The 20427-nt window shown below is 44.9% G+C and overlaps 1 protein-coding gene across 36 annotated transcripts in view; it reads left to right on the forward strand.

Annotated features, from left to right (window-relative positions):
* Positions 1-20427, forward strand: part of Kalrn (kalirin, RhoGEF kinase) — a 605866-nt gene that overhangs the window by 417461 nt on the left and 167978 nt on the right. For 8 of the 36 annotated variants that reach the window (XM_039088661.2, XM_039088664.2, XM_039088666.2 and 5 more), the window contains exon 34: positions 12419-13917. In XM_039088661.2, the coding sequence (XP_038944589.1) occupies positions 12419-12481 (63 nt within the window). In that variant the 3' untranslated portion in view covers positions 12482-13917. 36 annotated transcript variants of the gene reach the window in all.

Here is a 20427-nt window from a genome sequence, read left to right on the forward strand (position 1 = left end):
GACAGACAGACAGACAGACAGACAGACAGACAGGCAGGCAGGCAGGCAGGCAGGCAGGAAATTTAGAGACGTCCCAGAAATCATCAAACCCACATCCTTCACTGTTGACAAGTAACCAAGTGACTTATTCAGAGTCACAAAGACAGTTAATGACAGTTCTGAGAGTCAGAGCCAAGTCAATCACCCAAGTTAAATCGTTTAAACTGACACCTTTGCTGTGACCTTCACAGTTCAGCTTGTGGATCTGCAGAAGGCAAGTGCCTCTGCTGCCCCCTCTTGAGCTGCTCCTGCCCCCCTCCACACACACACACACACACCCCTCTAAATTCCCATAAATCCACAGCAACCCTGAGTAAGTTGCACTGAGGTGCTACAGCAACGCTATGGCTCTGGGCTGGCAATGCCTATCACTTCAATACCAAGTACCTGTGACTCACATGGTGGCCTTGGTGGGGGTGTGATTCTGCCCTGGAGTCTTTCAGCCTCCCGAGAAGATTCCTGTTGGTCTCTAAGCACTTGGCAATGAGTGCCGGGATGCAGCAAGGCTGATCCCTATCTTGGAGCCGCCTGGGAGGAGCAAGTTTCCAGAGCCAACTCACCCCTGCTGTAGTCCCGTACCAGGGGAAATTCTACTTCATTGTTAACCTTTGGGTGGAAGGCAAAAGCAGATCTGAAAACAAGCCACAATGTTCAAGTGTATTAACTGGCGACAGACCGGGGCAAACAAGACCCAAGTAAGTATACCTTCAGCCCCTGGGGGCAGGGAGATGGACGGATGGACAGGTGGGCACGGCTGGGAGGACAGAGGTGAGAGTAAAGTGGCAGCTTTCAGGGCAAGGGTTGTTCTGGAAGATTCCACAGAGACTGGCCAGCGTTTACTCTCTCCTCCTTCGGTCTTACATTAGAAAAAGTATTGTACTTTTAAAGAGGAAGGAAGAAAAGAAGGAAGGAAGGAAAGAAGAAAGGAGGGAAGGAAGGAAAAAAGGAAGGAAGGACTGACTTTGCCAAAGGGTAGGCTTAGCAAACTGTGGGGAGCCTGCTCTTCAGAGCTCCCGGATGAATAGCAATGGCTTAGAACTGTGGTAATGACCGAGAGCTCTTTGGATGGGTGTGATCATTAGCTCTTTTGGAAACCTCAAGCAGAAACTTTGCACAGGGATTCAGAGCAGCATGGGGTAGACAGCGCAAGACTCACTCTGGTTTGAGCTTGTGGCGTTGTGGAAGCTGGTGTTCCTTCTCTGTGAATGCTCTGTGGTAAGAAGCACAGGCCACAGCACCTGTTGCTATAATGTAGCATTCTGGGGGGGAACCTCCTGGGCTGACAGGTGGCTCAGTATGGCCCTGACTCTTGCCTTTGAGCCCTGGCTAAAGCTTTTTGCCTAGGTTTACCTCGATGTCAGTCAGTTGAGTGCTGGTTTCTTCTTTACTCTTGGCTTCTGCAACATGTCTGTCATGACCACTGTGGAGCAGGGCTGTATAGATTTCTGAGGATGGTGTTGGAGTGAGGTCATGTGACCACTGTTGCTGGAAAGCAGGACTGCCAAGAAAAAGAAACTAACCAAAACACCCTCTTTGGTGGATTTCTCCAAGGAGCCACAGTAAGGACATAATTTTTATCATGGGACATCTCCCAGGAGCCACAGGCAACAGGGGCCCCTAAGAGGGGGAGTCAACTCTGCTTCGATGACTGTCTTTATGAGAGAAAATGTTCTACATAGCTGTAGGCCTACACAGATCAGTCCCTAGACACTGTCCACCCCTGCTTTCAGCTGGAGTCTCTCCTCACTACTGCCCCGCTGCGTACAAACCTGCCCCTGTTTATGCTGGAACAGCCATTTCTGTGTCACAGGATGGTTGGATTTCTGTCCCCTCGTTTGTAGGGGCTTAATACTGAGGCTTACAAGGTTCAAGAAGTGACGTAGCTTGGAGTCCACCATGCTACCTCTCTTTTCCTAGTGACAACAACCAATCTTTATCCCATTCATGAAAATTCCCTTGACAGATCCCAAAAAGAAACGTTTGCAGGATATGTTCTCTGGCATTTTAAAGCAAACCGTCTGGAAGTCCCGGTCTGTAAATGTGCTGTCCATAGAACAGGCTGCAGGGAAATTCACAACACACCACCATGAGATGGTCAGTGGAGAAGAGGACAGAAAACCTGTCAACTATCTTAGCCCACTAGATTCATATTTATTGTTGTTGTTGTTGTTATTATTTTAGTTCAGTGTGGTTGGATTGGGTTCCCCCGATGACCAGAATCATAGATTTGCTCTATATGGGAGAGCCTCTGTCCTGGCCCACAGCCCTCAGTTTATACCCAGTCTCTGACCTGCATGTGACCATAGGCAGCCATGCTATGGTGTTCCTGAAATGAGGTGCCAAGCGTGCTGACTCCTGCTTTCTGCCGGCTGCTGTGGGAGCAGCAGTGACGTTGTCCTGATGAATGTGTCTGTTCAGATAGGATTCGTCCGCAGCAGGACAATACCACTTTGAAGGACAAATTTAGCCTGGGAGCCGAGAAGATTTTGACACTAAAAGTCAAAAGCGTCCTTGCCTTGAAGTTCATCTTCCTTCCAGTTCTCCTTTGTATCAATTTCGAGCCCAAAATATTAATTCTAATCCTGGATACTATGTCAAAGAGCGGGGCTTCTGAAACTTTTGTATCAAAGCATTTTATTTTGATATAGAATCAGACTTTTAAAAACCGCAGGGGAATCACAGAATTACACAGAAGCTCCCTGCATCACCCTTTACCCAAACCATTTTACATTTCTTCTTGTTCATCTAATTCAAACTGTTTTCTTTAATGGGATACATTCTGGGTTATTAAGTGAATTACTGAGGCGTTAACATAGTTGCAGTATAAAATGCATATATTCTTCTAGAGACCTTCCTTTAAAATAGAAAGCCGTATTTATTCTTTAAAAAAACCTTTCAGATTGTTATAAAAGCTCAGTTGGTAAAGGTGCTTGACGCCAGCCCAGTGACCTAGATTCAAGTTCCTGAATGCCACTTGGCAGAAGGAAGGAGGGAACAGACTCCTGCAAGTTGGTCCTTTGACCTCTGTGTGTATGCCTGTCATATACAAGCATAAATAAATCAGTGTTTAAAAAAGCCCTTTCAAACAGTGGTAGCCCGTAGTACTGTTTTATAATTTTCCATGTAATAGAGCTGCAAAATCATTTCATAGCAGGACATGAAGCTGTTTCATTTCCTGATGGTGGCACCACCGTCTGTTTAACTTGTCCTCTGTCGTTGGGAGTGCAGGACATCTCCAATCTGTAGTCATTGCTAACGAGGTTGTAATTAATATCCTGTGCAGATACCGTTTTTCACACTTGTGAATATATTAATAGGAAGTAGAAATACTGCATCCAGGGGAATCTCCATTTTGAATGTTGATGGAAATGTAAACTAACTCTGCCCCGTTGTTAGCTCCCTCCATACTCCCCAGCTCTTGCCATCGGCCAACAAGACCACCTTTTCTTTTTTTTTTCTTTTTTTTTTCTTTTTTTTTTTATTAACTTGAGTATTTCTTATTTACATTTCGAATGTTATTCCCTTTCCCGGTTTCCCGGCCAACATCCCCCTAACCCCTCCCCCTCCCCTTCTATATGGGTGTTCCCCTTCCCATCCTCCCCCCATTACCGCCCTCCCCCCAACAATTACGTTCACTCGAAGACCACCTTTTCTAAGCAGATCCTTTCATCTTTATTCATTTTGTTCTTTCACATTTTATTTAGCTGCGAATGTGGCACCTGTTTCTTTTTCTATTAATTTTACACATTATACATGGTTATTTTACACATTATTTTTACATATTTTACATTACATGATATTTACATATTATTTCAATAATTTTACATAGTATTACGTAGTATTTTTACACATACTATTGAATCTATGTTAGTACCACATGAGAGTTACAGGTTTCTCTGAATAGCTATTATCTATAAACTTATTTTATAAGATGTATTCCCAGTTATAAACATCTGATTTATAGTAAACTTTAAATTGTCGCCGTGAGTGCCCTTAAATGCACAATGTGACTGAAGACGTTAGTGGATAATTATGGAATAAGCGGATACCAGCCTTGTAGAGGCTGAAGTAGAATACCACCCATTTCCTAGAATTCCCCACGTGCCCTCCTGACACAGCCCTCAGTTTCTTGCCCTAAGGGTGACCATGCCCCTCACATCCATGATGTTCTTAATCTGTGATCTGGTCTCCTATACAAATGCCCCACAGTAATATCGTTTCAGTGTGCCTAGCAATGTAGTTTTCCTGACTAGAATCAGTCCCATCTCTTTTCTGCTTTAATTTTGTCACTAATATTGTTTGGGGGGGATCTATTGGTGCTGATGTACAAAGCTATGTGTTCATCTCCATTATCATGTGACTATACCAAACTCTGTTCATTCTTTGCACAGAGTGTCAGGGCTATTTCCAATAACTGTTTGAGAGCCCTTGTTAGGTCTATCCTAGCATTCAGAGTTCAGCTTTTATAGCGTGTCGGACTAGGGATGCAACTGCTAGGTGGTAGGGTGTACATGTGTCTCTTGAGCCAAATTTATATCCCAACCACTGTGCAAGAAACCTCAGGTGTTCTGCTCTCCCCCATGTGAGCTCATGGCTGAGCAGCACCTACTTCTGAGGAGGTCGTGTTTCTCTGATTCCTCAGAGGACTCCACATTTTCCCACATCCTGGAGACAGCCTTGAATTTCCTCCTGCCAACATCTCCACTCAAGCTCTTCGTTAATCTAGTAGGCTGCTTGGAGCATTTATTTATTTATTTGTTTAATACTGGGAGTATATAGTAATTAGTGTATGTGGGTTATATATGTAAATATCTATTCTCAGTCTGTGGTTTGTCTTCCTCTTCTCTGTTTTGCCTCTTGATAAGCACCTAACGTGATTGTTAATGCACTAGGAAGCCTGAGTGTCATGGGATATGACCAAAAGCATTTCTGACATGTAATATTTCAAAATAGCACACTGTTTATGTATCCACAGAAGAATGTACCAATGTGAGGACTTAACACACGCTCTAAGTTTCTGTCAGCCCCTAAGTTCTGAAGAGTAAGAGCTAGTAAAAATGAAGATGCTTATATTATTACAATACACTATATGACATGAGGTAGCGTTGAATCAGTGAAACTTTTAGAAGAAAGATGATAACGACAACGGGTTTGTCACTTGGCTGTCCAGCAAGGGGATCCAAGCCATGGAAAGGAAGTCTGTGCATGACAAAACTAAAAACCTGTGTGCACAGTAAGCATCTTCAATGTCGATTTTATAGACAGCCTTGTGATTCGGATCTTCAGTTCCTTGATCTGTTGGAGGACTGAGTTACTTCTGTGTGTTGTCACAAAGGCCAGGCAATTAGCATCAAGGAGGATACAGGAAAACCAGAGCCAACAGGAATCCATTCCAGTACTGTCTCATGGCTGCAGCTTGGCTTGGGGCCAATTGCTCTCAGGGATTACATAAGAACCTGCGAGGTCATGTGATTGGTTTCTCCAGCAGACTTTAAGTCCACAAGGATAAAAACATGTCGGTCCCACACCCCCACTGCACCGCCAAATCTTACCAGTGCTAACTCACAGCTAGACCTTGATAAACATTCATTAAATGCACGAATGGCAAGGGAACCATTGAATTAGAGGTGATCGTTTGGCATTGTGGTCAAAGGGTCATGACATTAAATCTGGGAGGATCAGAGATGGTTCCACACACAGCTTTGCTAACTAGAACGTGTAGGGCAGCGAGGACATTGGGAGTGGGAGGAAGCTCAGTCCAGACAGGGGAAACAGGATAACTGGGGCATGGAGAGTAAGTTCGCTTGGTTCAAGTTCAGGGTTTGTGTGATAAGTTGAGGGAAAGAAATGTTAGGTCGGGTAGATCATGGCAGACACTGAATACTGTCAACCGGCACTTTTCTGAGCACCATCCAAGAACCACCAAGGGTCTTTAGTATGGGGGCCACAGAATTGCCCTTCTCCTCATGTGGACTCAGTGAGAATTCCTCTGTTAGCCCAGCATATCATCGACTCTGCCCTTTGTGCTCATTACAGCGTTCACCTAACTCATCACCTCCTCTTCTTATATTGTCTAACACCTCCTCTCCCCTGCTGTGTGACACTTGTCACATCGCGCCCTGACGAACTGCAGTTGGCTATCTCTGCTGCTGATTCTTCCTTACATCTCTCTCACCTTCCTCCATATTTTCTGTTACTTCCCTCCTGACTCCCAAGACAAAAGAATCTGGACCGGTACCTTGAAAATAACTTCACTCCAGTGGTGCCTTGGTGTTCATCATCCACCACGGTTTTTCTTTTCTGAGTACCTAGTATGTGCTGTGTACCGTTCCAAGATGGAGGACCATTGGTAAGACCAGCCAGGTACCCTCAGATCCCATAAACACTGCACTCAGCTGGAAATGCAGCAAAGCAATAGGCAGATAAGCCAGTCAGGGTCACAGTCAACATGAGCACTGCCAGCTGGGTCTGACCCATGTCATTCCCTTCCTTGGTCACAGTGCCAGACAATTATGTCCTTGTCTTCAATCCAGTTAACCAGTGTGACTTCTGTACTTGGAGCAGAAGTGATATCATTTCCCCAGGCCCCTGGGTTTGTGAATGTGAGTGCACTTAGGCCCAGTCTCTGGAAGCCACCATGTCCAGTGGTGATTCATTCCCTCTTGCAACCATTGTGGAAGGCCTGCCCCAGAGCCTGGCTTCATATTGTTGTGTCATGTAGGAAATTTGTCCCTGGGTGTGTCCAGAGCAACAATGTGCCTCTGAACCATAACATCATCCCCCAAGGCCTTATACTTCCAACAGTTTCAACCCTTGCCTCCTGTGCCCACCCCGCACCACCCCAACCCCAACCCCGTGGCCCCAGGCCCCGAGTTGTCTGCAGACCTCTCCTCTCTGGTATACATGTAACCATCTTTGCTTGGTTTTTTGACTCGTGTCTTTTATGTACTGATCTATCTGATCTGTTATACTGCCTTACTCTAATGTCCCATCCTGATAGACAAGTCTCTGATCTTGGGGAGAATCCTGTTAAAATGCATCCCCTTCGGTACCGGAATGACTCTTGGCATCCATTCCTCCCTCAGCACTCTGAGAGGCAGTCTCTCCCTCCTCCTCTGTTCACCTCTGCTTCTCGTGAGTGAGTTTTTATCTCACCCACTGAATCACCAGGTGTGTGACAACAGGGTTCATCTGATACCTAGTCTGATACCTGCCGTTATGTCCAGCACACAGAGATAAGGTAGGCATTCGCAGGAAGTGCTCAGAAAGAAGAGCATGCTTTGTGTGTATCTTCTGCTTGTCTGTGCTTATGAGCCAGTGTGTTTTCAGCTGTATTTTCCACACACTTAAGAGATATTTGCTGTCTGGTTTGGGACAAGGGTCATGCTGATTTCTCCTGGTCATCGGGCCTATGCCATTATACCATAGAGAGTCGTGACTGTGGCTGGCACAGGTGAAGGGCCACCAGGCTGAGGCCCGGAGTTATTTTTCTTTCCCATCAGCTCTGAGAATTCCTTTCTCTTAGTATGAAAGACTAGTCTTGCTGCTAAACACAAAAGGGGACCATGTGTGTGTACATATGTGTTCTGTGTTTATATGTCCATATACACATATATGTGTCTGCATATACAGGTATACATATATGTATATATGAAGGAAATACACCGAAATATAAATTATGGTTATTTCTGATAGGTGGCTTTTTGTACTTCTCTACAATAAGACATAGTACTTTTATTAGCAACAACAATAATCCTAATAGATATTATTTTCTAGATAATAGGAAGAGCTAAGACTGTTAGCTGGTTGCTGGAGTCTGTCCTCTATAGGCACCCAGGACGCCTGGTGAGAAGCAGTTCTTGCCCTCTCTGTGGTGTCTCGAGTGACCAGAGAATGAATTTAGCGATTTGCACATAGGCTAAGGTTAGAAACTGACAACTTTGGCTATAAAAGTCCAGAGCCTTGGAAAAGGCTGGGCAAGAGAAGGGAAAATCCAGAGACAGGAGTCAGGGTGAAAGGGCCTGATGGACTCTTCCCTGAGCTCTACCTGTTTAGAGATGGAGGGAAAGGGAAGGGAAATCTGGGAACGCAGAAGCACACATAGAAATTTTAGTCCTGGAAAGAAGAGAAGTCTATTCAAGTTCATTTTTAGTCCCTGGTGATTTAGAAAGGAAGGGTTTCCAGGAGACACATAAGGCTCCTTATAGAGGCCATTCATGAACATCAAGTTTCTGAGAGGAGGGACGTTTGTTGTGAGGTCAAGGCCCCTCCACACACACCATCCCTTCCTCCTCAGTTACAGTCAAGGGCAGAGGGAAAGGTTTCTGATAAACTTGAAACCATAGTTACACAGAGCCATTTCAAGGTTATATCCCACACTGTTTGGGTTCAGAGCTCAGTGCAAGCAGTCCCTGAAAAGAGAGAGATATGGAAGAACAAAGGGTGGGGAACGTGGATACTGCTGGCCATGGCTGCCTTTCTTCTGGAGGTAGGGGCATCTGGTCTGTCCCTGGCAAAGTACTTCACAGACGGACCTACCGGTGCTGCCCAGTCACCCACACACTCCCATCCCCTGCCCATCTCCTCACTTCAGGATACGGACAGAGAGCCCTGAGCTCAGTGTGCAGCAAATACATGTTAGACCCCAGGAGCTCTTAGAGCAGTGTAACTTGTGTAAGGAAGCAAAACAAGAAGCTAGAAAAGTCAGTCCTCAAGTAGAGTTGATCTAAAGGTGTGTTTTGCAGCACAGTTTTCTCCATGTGCAGTATCCAGTATCCCCCCCACCCCACAATGTGTCCCAGTTTTTAACTCTGATGGCTACAGCAAGGAGAATTTCCAATCTTGGTTCTGGCTTGAAACTTGAGGTAGAAAAATATTTTTATAAGCCAGTTATGGTATTTGTAGAGTTTCCTATATAACTGAGGAGCACAGACCTCATGCGGAGATCCCACTCAAGGTAGAAATCTTCTCCTCATCTAATGGGGCAGATGCTACCCTTTCCCTAAGTCACGGATACTGTGGGACAGACAGAGGAAAGAACACAGGCTGGCTAAAAGAAAGCCAATCCAGGGTACTCACCGCTAGCCACTGCGTTTATGCCTAAGCCCCTAGCATGATGAGCCCCCCGGTCCTCAAGGTAAGTATCATTCTCCTCATTTTACAGATGACAGGTTTTACAGAAGATGTCAGTTGGGGAGAAAAATAGCTTACTCAGGGTCATACAACCAGAAAGTGTGGAGCAGTTTGGATCCTGGTCCTCTATACACATGGCCCCACACAGGCAAAGCCCAGTAAAGAAACCCATTGGACAGTGCAGGAAAATACACAAAGTAATATTTGTCTCAGATAGTATAAATATCATGATTTCCTCCTCCTGGCCAACAGAATGGGACATAACTTAGCTCGAAAGCTCAGAATGTTTCATGTTCTGTGTATTGTGTGTGTGCTCTCTATCTCCTGTGCCCAATAGAACATGCCATGATCAGGGACAAGATGGGGCTGATTGTTATCTTAGCTATAGGACCAGCAACTGAGGCCCATCCCTGTCCGAGAAGCTTCCTAATCCATCAGAACAAAACATTGAGAACACAGTCAGATAAATTACAGTAGAGGACACCACTGGCAATCCGCAGTTAAGATTCACTTCACAGTTTGTGGCAAAACAGCTGCCGTGGTTCATGAAACGTGAATGCATATAGAACGATCACCTAAATAAATATGGTCTTTGTCTGTGGCTGTTTTTATCTCCCTGAATGTCTAGCCTTTATCTCCCATGTACACGGTGACTACAGCACATCCCACCATGCCTCAGGGAGCTTCATTATAAGAATCAAATATTAGGATACAGACTATAGTGTATCGTGAAGATTTATAAGAAGGCAACTGTACCTGGGTAGAGAAAGACAAGGAATTCTCAACATAGCCTCTCCCCCAAAATGCTGAGCAAATCCAGTTGATAAAAGTCATAGTCCTATAAAGTGAGTTTCCCTGGTTCTTGTCCCTGATGGAAAATATAAATGTTTCTGACACATACTGGAAGCTGCCAATACAGTCAAGGTGTTGCCAACGCAGTGTCCAGAAAATGAGTGTTTCAAATATAAAAAAGCCCTTAGGACCGAGGATTCAGAGGACTCTTAGGGTCACCAGGGAGTATGTCTAAACCCTGACCCTTGGACTTGTGCACAGGAAGCCAAAGGCATGGGATGATTACATGTGAGATTATTATAAATTCTAAGCTGATAGATATTTTTCCAATAGGAAAACTCAGTAGCATTTATTCCTCCACTTAAAACATTTTTCCACCAGTCCTTCTGTTAGGTCAGATTTTTGAAAAGTCATTTCAACGGGGTCATGAATAACTACGCAGTTGGCCATCATAGTGCACGCCTATGATCCCAGCATTCTGACTTAGGAAATTGAGGCAAGGTTGTGAGTTTGAAGTCAGCCTGGGCTATATTGTGAGATATTTTCTCACAACAACAAAAAAATTAAAAGCCATGCATCTGTGTTATTATTCTGATGACATGCCTATTGGGTATATCTAATCATGTCTTCCTGGGCAGGATTCTTAGAAAACATGCACTAAGCCTATCTATGTGGGTTTTACTCCTGAGGACCTCTATATAATAAATAGATTGGCAGATGTACAGAGCCATTCACAGCATGACGTTGAAAAGGGTGTAAGGAATTTTCTATAGAGCCCAATGTTATGTATAAGAAAATTACTCAAGCCACTTCCAGTTAGTTCCCAGGATATTAGACCTTTCTGCGAAGGATACTTTGGATTCAATGTCGTACAAATTTGGCAAATCATCTAGTGTAGTAGATGGGGACAGCACACACCAGCGGTTAAGGACAGCTTTGAAGACAGACAAACCTTCATTCAGAGCTCACCCCATGTTTCCAGTTTTATGATTCTGGGCAGGACCTCTCCAGGCCTCTGTCGGCAAAATGAAGGCAGTGAAACCTACTGCATACGCAGGTATGTGGTGCGATGTCTAGAAACACTCAGCTCTGTGGCACATGAAAGATTCCAAATTCTATAAACTACTAGTGATGGTAGATAAGGAGCAAAAGAATGCAAAATCCAATGTTTGTAAAATTACCCAATTCCACCATCGAGATAAATTCTACAGGCCTTATAGGAATGGTAGCAAACATGGCATGAGGCTATTGACTGAGTGAGCGTCACTGATACATGCCCCTTCCTTCATGCCTATTAGGGCAGCACTGGACTGAGGACATGGTGCTTTCATATTCTTGAGTCCTTTAACCATGCTACGTGACGTAGTTGGGCATGTGAGGGGCTCGACCCTGATTGGCTTCCATGTGCACAGAGACAGCTCCAGGCTTGTTTGCAAATCCCATCTCCCTCTACCATCGGAAATGTCTCCCACCTTCCCTGAGCTCGGGACAGCTAGAGTAAATGTCATTCAGCTTGCTGCTCGGGTTTCCTCTCCTCAGCTGACATTCTGACTGGGAGAGTTTCAAACTGGATTTCTCATTTCTAGTGGGAGCCTTTGACTCCGTGTCAAACCTGAAGCCTACTTTTCCCTTCCCTAGGACCCATTGCCATTTAGAATACTCCACTCTTCTAGTGGCTACTAGAAGCTTGCTTTTTTCCTTAGAGAAACCCATTGTTTCACATAGATGCTGGGTCACTAATCTGCCCATGCACGCTGGACCATTTAGTAATTTACTCCTTCAGACTGCCCTGTAGTCTGCCCAAACCAGCCCCATACCGTAGGAAAACTGCAGGTTGCCACATGTCGTAGACTCTAGCCATAACAAAACTCACACATTTTAAGCCCATTGCTGTCAGACATCTACAGGAATAGGCAACCTTTTCTGTATTTCTCTTTCTTAATTAAATGTTACATCTAGGTGTGGGACTCTAAAAAAAAAAGTTTTAAAACGGGGATGCTGTGTAAATGTAAGAGATCTCATAAGAGATCTCCCCAGTAGGGCCTCTTACTTATTGCTCTCCTGGTAATGCTGTTCCTGATCCCCCTGCTGTGTATTTGTCTAAGACATTGAGAAGCCACTGCAGGATTGGTCTATGGGGGAGATCTCATGAGTTGAAAAGAGATGGATTTGAGTTCTGGCATCAAGTGACCAGTCAGTGATCCTATTCTGGATCCCAGACTTGGGTGGACTCTTCTGAACCTTCAGACTGAGGGAGATCTTACCCAGCTCTGCTTCCTCTCTCTCCTCTTCTGAAAAACGGTTATGTCCTGCAGGTTGTAGTCTGTGTATCGGGTTACTAGGAGTAGGTCGCACAGATGGTTTAACACTGTTTTTCTATGAAGGGCTATGGGATCTCATGCAGATTTTTGCAAAGTCATATGCAAATCACAGAGCCCAGCCCTTTTCTTAACAGGATGGCAACCTTGTTCCTCGGTGGCACCTGGGACCTGGAGATCCTTTCTCCACTTACGTTTAGCGCGCAGCCTGGGACTTGTCCCTGCAGTTCACCGGGTTAGCCGTGGCACCGATGGGACCTCCCACCAGGACTCCAATCACCTAACTCTATTGAGACTGCTCTGACAGGGCTGGCATGGGGTGCAGCCTTGGCTCAGAGGGCAACATGTTCCAAGCAAAGTCCGCCCACCTGGGCCATGGGCTCACCCCGGGCCTCCCTGCTTCTCTCCTGGGTGCAATTTTGAGATTGCTGAGCTTCGATCCAAAGTCCAAAAATGGTGGAGCAACAGGGATTTACCAAGAGGCCCCAGGGCCCCATGTACTTCCCCCAGCTCCCAACCTGACACACCAGGGATTCCATCCCACCCCCACCCCCACCCCCACCCCCATCCCCTCATCAGGTCCTCACTGCCCAAAAAGTCTGCAACTCAAGTAGACAGGGTAGCTAAAAGGGTACATTTAGTTTTGAGTTCCTCATCTGGTTGAACTTTTCTGTGAGCAGTGACCCTGCCCCCAGTCTGGAAAAGGCCATCCCTCTGCTGTAGCTCCTCTCCTCTACATCATGAGAATGTGCGGGGGAGGGCTTGAGATACAGATGGGGAGGGTCAAATCCAGCCTTTCCCAAACACTGGCAACAGCCACCTCCTTCAACACATTTCTGTTTGATGCAGCCTCCTCTCCACTCCTTTCTGAGGTCTCTGGGGCAAAGACCACCATCCTAGTCCTATTTACTTCAAACAATCCTACTGGGTAGGGTGGGGAAGACCTAAATGAAGCCAACTGGCCACTCGTTGATGGTTGTTAACACTAGATGGTATATGGGTGTCCAGTACACTTTTCTCACTTTTATATGTTTCCAATTTTTCATAATAAATTTTTTTAAAGTCCTGCAGCTTCCATACCATTCGAGAAAGAACCCTAACCCCTAAGAAAGCTTCATGGAACCCCACCCACCCCACCCCCACCCCCACCCCCACCCCCATACCAAGGCAAGAGGCAGGGATGATTCCATTTCATATAAATATATATAAATATAATATAATATAAATATATATATAAAACACTCATTTTCTAACCTTTTTTTAAGGCCCACTGCTTTATTTTCAATAAACTAAACCTTATTTCTAAGAGGTCCCTAAGTCAGGCTCACTTCCCAGGCTGGGTGATGGGGAGGGCAGGGAAGAGGGTCCTTAAAAGTTTACACTTCTATGTGTCTCACACTCTTACTGTGAGAAAGCGGCTTGTTCAGTGTTCTGAACCTTGCGAAGGGTCTGTGTTCGCAATGCAAAGTGTCATTCTCTGGAATTGCACCTGGCTCAGGAAAGGACTGTCTTTGTACTTGAACTTAAATCCAATGGAGAACTTTTAACATGGGCATTTGCATGACTGAGACTTGCTGCTGTCTTTTTTCCATATGTCTCTTTCTTGGATGTGTTCTAATAAAATGATTCTAAAGCAGGCTGTTGATATATAGTGATTTATAAATACCTTCTGTTGAGCTCGGAGGCCCGTAACTTCTCTGCCTTCCCACTTTCTGGAGAGACCTGTCAAGCTGAGGACAGATGCACTGTGTGTGCCTGTGTCTGTGGCAGGATGGTGGCACACCTGCCATCACAGTCACTAATAAGAATCCTATCAACCACAGCAATTTTCATTTCCTGGTTTCCTAGCAACAGAGCTTGTTTTCCAGAACATAGATGAATGGCCATCTGTAGACGAGACTAGTGGGGGAAATGCAGAAGGGGCAGGGCAGAATCAGGTGTAAAATTCTCTCTGCCAGGGTCAGAGGGATTGGGAGAGAGAGTAGAGTGGGAGGAGAGAGAAGCAAAGGCAGCCCCAGAATAAACAGGACAACTCCGGACTTGTTCCATGTGGTCAGCACCTTCGAGGGATAATCAACCGTTAATTTTTATTTTCTAACTTTGATATCAAGCCATAGCACATTGCAAGACCCATTGGGGAAACATACATTTCCAGAAGTAGATACTTAGAGAAATGCTCCCTTCAGCCAAGACTGGTGAGAGCATTCCATGAGCTAGTAACAGCCTTATAGGGCCTAGTCCGGGTGAGCAAGGCATCCTTAGAAACCTCATCAGCTAACAAGTGTGTGCTGGGGCTGCAGAGGCAGAATCAGACAAGGAGGCTTCCATTTCTTGAGCATCCTTCTCATGGTAGACACAAAGAAGCCACCGAACTTTCCCCCTGTGGTTTTTCTCAGCCAGTTGGAAAGGCCAGCAGTGTTCTGTTTATTCTCCTAATGGCCGGACACTAGAAATAACAGACTTGCGATTCTGCGGTTTGTCTTTGCTGTGTCCGTGCTTTTCCAAGCCATGGGGTTGATAGCCAGATGGCTAACCTGAGCTTTCCATGGCATAGCCACCTCCCGTCTGCGTCAGTGGCCAGTGCAGACCAGGATTCTGTTCTTCCCCATCACTGGAGAGCTCTTTGGGCCAGGGTCTCTGCTACACACATCCATATGCCTGCTGCTTGGTTACTGGCAGAGCACAGGCCAATAAGACTGAAATCATCAGTTCCCACAGGGATTTGTTTACTCCATATATTTAAGAAATGCTACCAACTGCTGGCTGGGCATTAAAAAGTGGGTGAGCCAATAGACTCTGTTCTCGCGGAACTTACCAGTTCAGGAAGCATGCTTTAGTCAGAAACACACGAACAAATGTCTAGTAACTTCAAGAAGGAATGAGACCAGTAAGAAGAAACCAAGGCAGACAGTGCTGTTTGCCTAAGGGCATATGACCGCTTCCAGGCAGAGTAAAAACTAAAACTTGGGCCCCTGACTTCCCTTTATGTTGTCTTTTTCCTAGTGCGTCTCACAATTCCTTTGCATAGCTGTATACTAGCCCCGGACAGCTATTTGAACATGTCAGTCACTCAAGACACCGCCCCATAACTAGCAAGACCCAAAGAGTGCGTTTGGAAATAATGAACTGTGCTCCTGAAGATGGCACTGACCAGAGCCTTGTGGGTGGCCCTACCTCAGAGCCCAGTTCAGGAACTGAAAGGCAAAGCTTCGTGCTGTAGTAAATCCTCCAGATTAGAGGTTACACAGGTGCGTCCGGTCTGACCCCAGTGTTTTTCTAACTCCCAGAGCAAGAAGTCACTCACTTAACAGATATTTACTGGGTGCTAGGCATGGTTCTCAGAGCTAGGAGCACGAATGATGAGAGCACACGTTCAGGGTAGCATGGCCAATTCAGGACATGAAGGGATAAAACATGTCTCCTTCAGAAGATAAATTTTCTCACTGGGAGAGAGAGGCAAAAGCACGGATAGAGAATTGAGGCGTCCTATTAGAAAGCAAGGGTTGTCAAAAAGAAAATAAACCAAGAAGAGAGAGCAGGACATATCAGAGGTAGGGGTGCCAGATCCGCATGTCACACATGTATATATGCATGTACATATATAATCTGTGTACAACACACATGAATGCACAGATCACAGATATGTCTGCTCTCTTTACGTGTAACAGAGAAATGCCTTTAGACATGTCACTTTGTGTCCAACCTACATAGCTAGTTGTACAGTATGATTGGAAAAGACCCCAAGCTACCTTCTCTGGCACATCTGAATGCTCAAATTCTAGTTTTCCATTTTCTCCTTTGGCCTAAAACGGGAGTTCTCAAACTTCTATATATGTATGAGTCTGATATATATCACAGCTACCTCAAGGGCTTGTTGAAACACAGATCCTGGGCCCCACTCTCAGAATTATGTGACTCAGTCCATCTGGAGTAGACACATGAGTTTGCATTTCTCCCAGAGTCCAGGTAATACTGATACTGTTGGTTTAAGGACCACACTCTTGAGACCCACTGGATGAATGGAGTCAGGGAAACTGCCTCTTAAAACAAATTAACTCCGTAAGAAAGGATGTACCCATTCCTTGGGTGTCCTAGACATTATCAGACTGGCTCCCCTTGAAAAGTAAAATCCTGAAGAAGTGAATTTTTTTTAATGGAATGTGCATCAGAGGCCAAAGCCCAAGGTCCCACGCCTTCAGGAAGTAAAGCAAGGCACATGTCCAGGCAGGAGGTGACAATGATATTTTGTTGTTTTCCTGCAAACACTCAGCTTTTTATCACTGTACTGAGTCTGCAAGGCATTCTGGCCTCTTCTTACCAGTGAACCTAGTACACAGAACACTTCGCAGATGATGGGATTGATACACAAAGACACCTATGGCCTCCCAAGGTAGAAAAGCTTCAGCGGCCTTGATCAGGTCCAGAGTTGCTCCTCCTGTGAACGTCTTCATTACATTAGCTGAAGCTCTGTCTTGGGATGTCCACCCTGGAAAGTTGCTCTCCACAACATACAGTTGTTCTTTGCCTTTAGTTTGTTTAACAAAACATCTCTCAGTGCAAGGAGGCTACCCACATGAGTGATTAACTGTGGCAAGTTGTGGGCCCTGTGTGAGTTCTTTGTACTGTAAACTCTTCTCCTACTGGGAGTGGTACAGAGGAAATGCTAACTCACTTTATTAATAGCCTGAGCTAGAACTAATCATTACAAAAACAAACATGCTAGGGGAAAGCACACACAACACTTTCCGAAGAAAAATGGAATTGACGTCTTCATTCCCTGTACCATTATTTCTACTCCATTAATAGACATAATTAAACATTTTCTGCATCACTAACACATATAGCAAAATGAGTGCATATTCAACTGGATGGCCTATATATCACACTCTTGGATACTCAAATCTGACCCCCTACAAAAAGTAAGCGAAGGGTAAAATCGCCCTTCCTGGTACTTGCTATTTTAGTTATACTCTCAAACACTCCAGTACCAACTCCTCAGGATAGAAGACTAGATCCCCATTGAACCTCAGAAGTGCTGGCCCTGTGTGGATTTCAGAATTTTAATTTCAATTTTTCCTCCTCTGACCCACAAATTCACTGATGTTATGACAGTTTCCTCCTATGCCTATTGTTACTTGGACTCTCATTTATTCAATAAACATTTATTAAGCCTCAGACCCTATAAAGGCTAATGAACAGACCACAGAACCACGTTATAGTCCTCAAGGAACATGACCCATAATAGAACCACTCTAAACACTTCAAATAATCAACATTTGAGACCACTCACAAGGGTCCATAGAAGCTCCTCCCCAGTTTCATTCTTCCTGCTCAGCATATGCTCTTAAAAGTTAAACCGTTATTTCAGCTTCAAGACAAAGGAGATACCATTAGGAAACATGCTGTACCTGAAGAGAACATTGATCTAAGGAAGAAACACTAGCCTGGAGCTCTGGGCATGTGCAAAGATGGTTATGTGTTGGCGGCTCAAAGGCAATGTATAGAGAGAGCAGCCTGGGACCTAGCATCTGCCATGTATATTCCACATGTGTACCATGGAGCTGGAATACCATGGGCCATACATATAGAATACTTGGAGGATCAGAGGGAAAGAATGACATCGAGGAGAGATCCGGTGTGAATGGTTGGTTAATGAGATTACGTCGAAAGTGTACTAAGAAAATAATAACTATTTCTTAAAACAAAAATCACGCCATTCCGTAACACAAGGGAAAAGCAGATAATGGGTTGGGTTGTGTGTGAGTGGGATGGGTAGAATTCATCTAGCTCTGTTATTTTCAGATTCCATGGAAGGAGATTCAGACCATGATCCTACAAAGTGGTTGGAGGTTGTGATGTGCCTGTGTGCGTGCACACACAATGTGTTCACCAATACATATGGATGAGACAGGCATTGTAGACCAGTAATAGCTTTTCATGAGGCCGTAAACTCTTTGGATGAATTCCAGTTCCACAATCTAGAAAGACAAGTTAAGGGAACCAAGGGTAGATGCAGAAGTGAAAGGTAAAGTTGTAATTCTGGTGACCGTGACCACGCCTGCCTTCCATCTCTCCTGGGCCAGAAAAGTGGCGGCAGCCTGAGACCCGGGTTCTGTCACCACTCTCTTTTGCCTAGATTTTGTCACTCCTGGAATTCCAAGTAAAATTCTGGAATAAGCCTGTCAGGTCTATCCTTTGAAATCCAGCTCTACAAACCTATCCAGGTCCTGGAGGAAGTTTTGGAGCATAGGTGCTTCATTCAGGCTAATCAATGACCATCAAGTATGCCACTGACATGGTAATATAACCTTGCCTACCCTGGGCCGGGTCAACTACAGAGAGACTTTGAAGACTTGAAAATAGATGTGATGGAGAAGTAGTTTCTGTGTATCTGGCTTTCAGATTCCAGGGTGGCAGGATAAAGACTGCTATTCTATCTGTAAGGATATTCAGGGATTCTGTCGCCTATCGATGGTGACCATACCCATGATCGAAGTTAAGTTCGTAGGTGTGACTGTACTAACTTTTGCTAAGTGGTAGTTGGGTCTTGCTTCGGGCTGAACAAGTGTCCCAAGGTGGTTAGGGATTAAAATATAGTTGACAGAGAAATAATTTATATATTATGAGCATGGTGGACACTCTGAGGGTAATCCATCAATATGGCGTTCCATGTGTTGTTTTGGGATCTCACAGATTCCTGAGCAAGGTGGTGATGAGACTGGTTTCTATGGTTGAGTTCATCCAAGGCCAGCTGGAAGCTTAGAGTGAATGTATGAGGGTCCATGCTACTCACTTCTTGTGTTTCCCTTCGGGGTTGAAGATTCTGACGTGTTGCTTCTTATTTTAGCATTTCTGAAACCACCTAATGAAGCACTTGCTGAAAAGCTATCAATAATGATCCTCAAAGCCAGGCTATCACAGGTCACCTAGCTTCTCTTGACTTCCCCTGAAATGTCACCCGGACAAGCTTAGTAATGGAGTATGTCATTAAAGAGAGAGCCTTTGTGACGTCTGATTGGTTGTTGGTGTTGCAGAACAAAAGTGATGACATTTCAGCTTGACATCACAGTAAAAGGCTTCAGTGAAGGGCCAGACATGAGTAGAGCCTTCCAGGAGAGGACATATTGCCATTACCTCAGCACTTCTGGCTCCTGGGGAGCCAAGGGATTCAGAAATTAAAGTGAGATAGAAAAAACAAAACCAACAAGTCTACCAGCATTGCTAACCTAGTTACATGATCATCATCACAGCCACTTTCCTGCCATGCCAAGACCTCAAAATATCTCAATAGCTGACTTCCAGATTCAATGTTTTATAAAATATTGTACTGGGGGCAGAGGTTTGAGATAGGATAATACCAGTAATGACGCTGGACACCGTCTCTTTGGTAAACATTGGCATGAAAAGAGTGTCAAGGGTTTCTCCCAGAGTGATATCATGAGACAGATTCTGGGCAGTCTATCAAGAGACCGTGGACAGTGGGAATGGCCTACAGCCTCCAAGAGTAAATGAGATGGCCATTATCTACAAAACAAAAGTATGGCTAGGAATTACTGGCTCTCACCAAGAACTTGGTGTCTCTGTCATGTTCACTCACCTACTCATCCAACAAATACTTCTGAAGTACCTACTGTGGGCCATGTACTATTCTAGACAGCAAAAAACAAATACCCTCTGAGAAAACAGATAAGAATTCCTACCCAGATGCATCTTATATTCTGGTGGAAACACCTATAGGTAAAGTATATAAACTGTCAGGTGATGCCACATGATGTGTAGTATGAAGGGATATGGAAAGGAGTAGAGGGATGGCCTAAGTTCTGGCGACCAGCACAGTTAGGGGGCCACAGATAATGCAATTAGTCCAAAGAGACTCAGAGTGGATAATGGCAATGAGGCTGTATTTCAGGACAGGATGAGGTAAGGATTTCCTAGAAACCCATACAAAGTTTTAGAAAGCTCTGTTCATTGCTGATACCCCAAAGCATGAAGACTTGGGGAGGAACAATCGTGTGTAGGAGGAGAGTGAATGGAGCCCAGTAGTAGGCATTTGACTGGCTTATATGAGACACTGGGGTGGGGGTGTCTATCCTTGGCACTGCATGGAATTAATAGACAAGCACTTCCTCTCCCTTCTTGTCCCTAA

Source organism: Rattus norvegicus, chromosome 11, assembly GCF_036323735.1.
Source record: "Rattus norvegicus strain BN/NHsdMcwi chromosome 11, GRCr8, whole genome shotgun sequence".
NCBI classification, from domain to species: domain Eukaryota; kingdom Metazoa; phylum Chordata; class Mammalia; order Rodentia; family Muridae; genus Rattus; species Rattus norvegicus.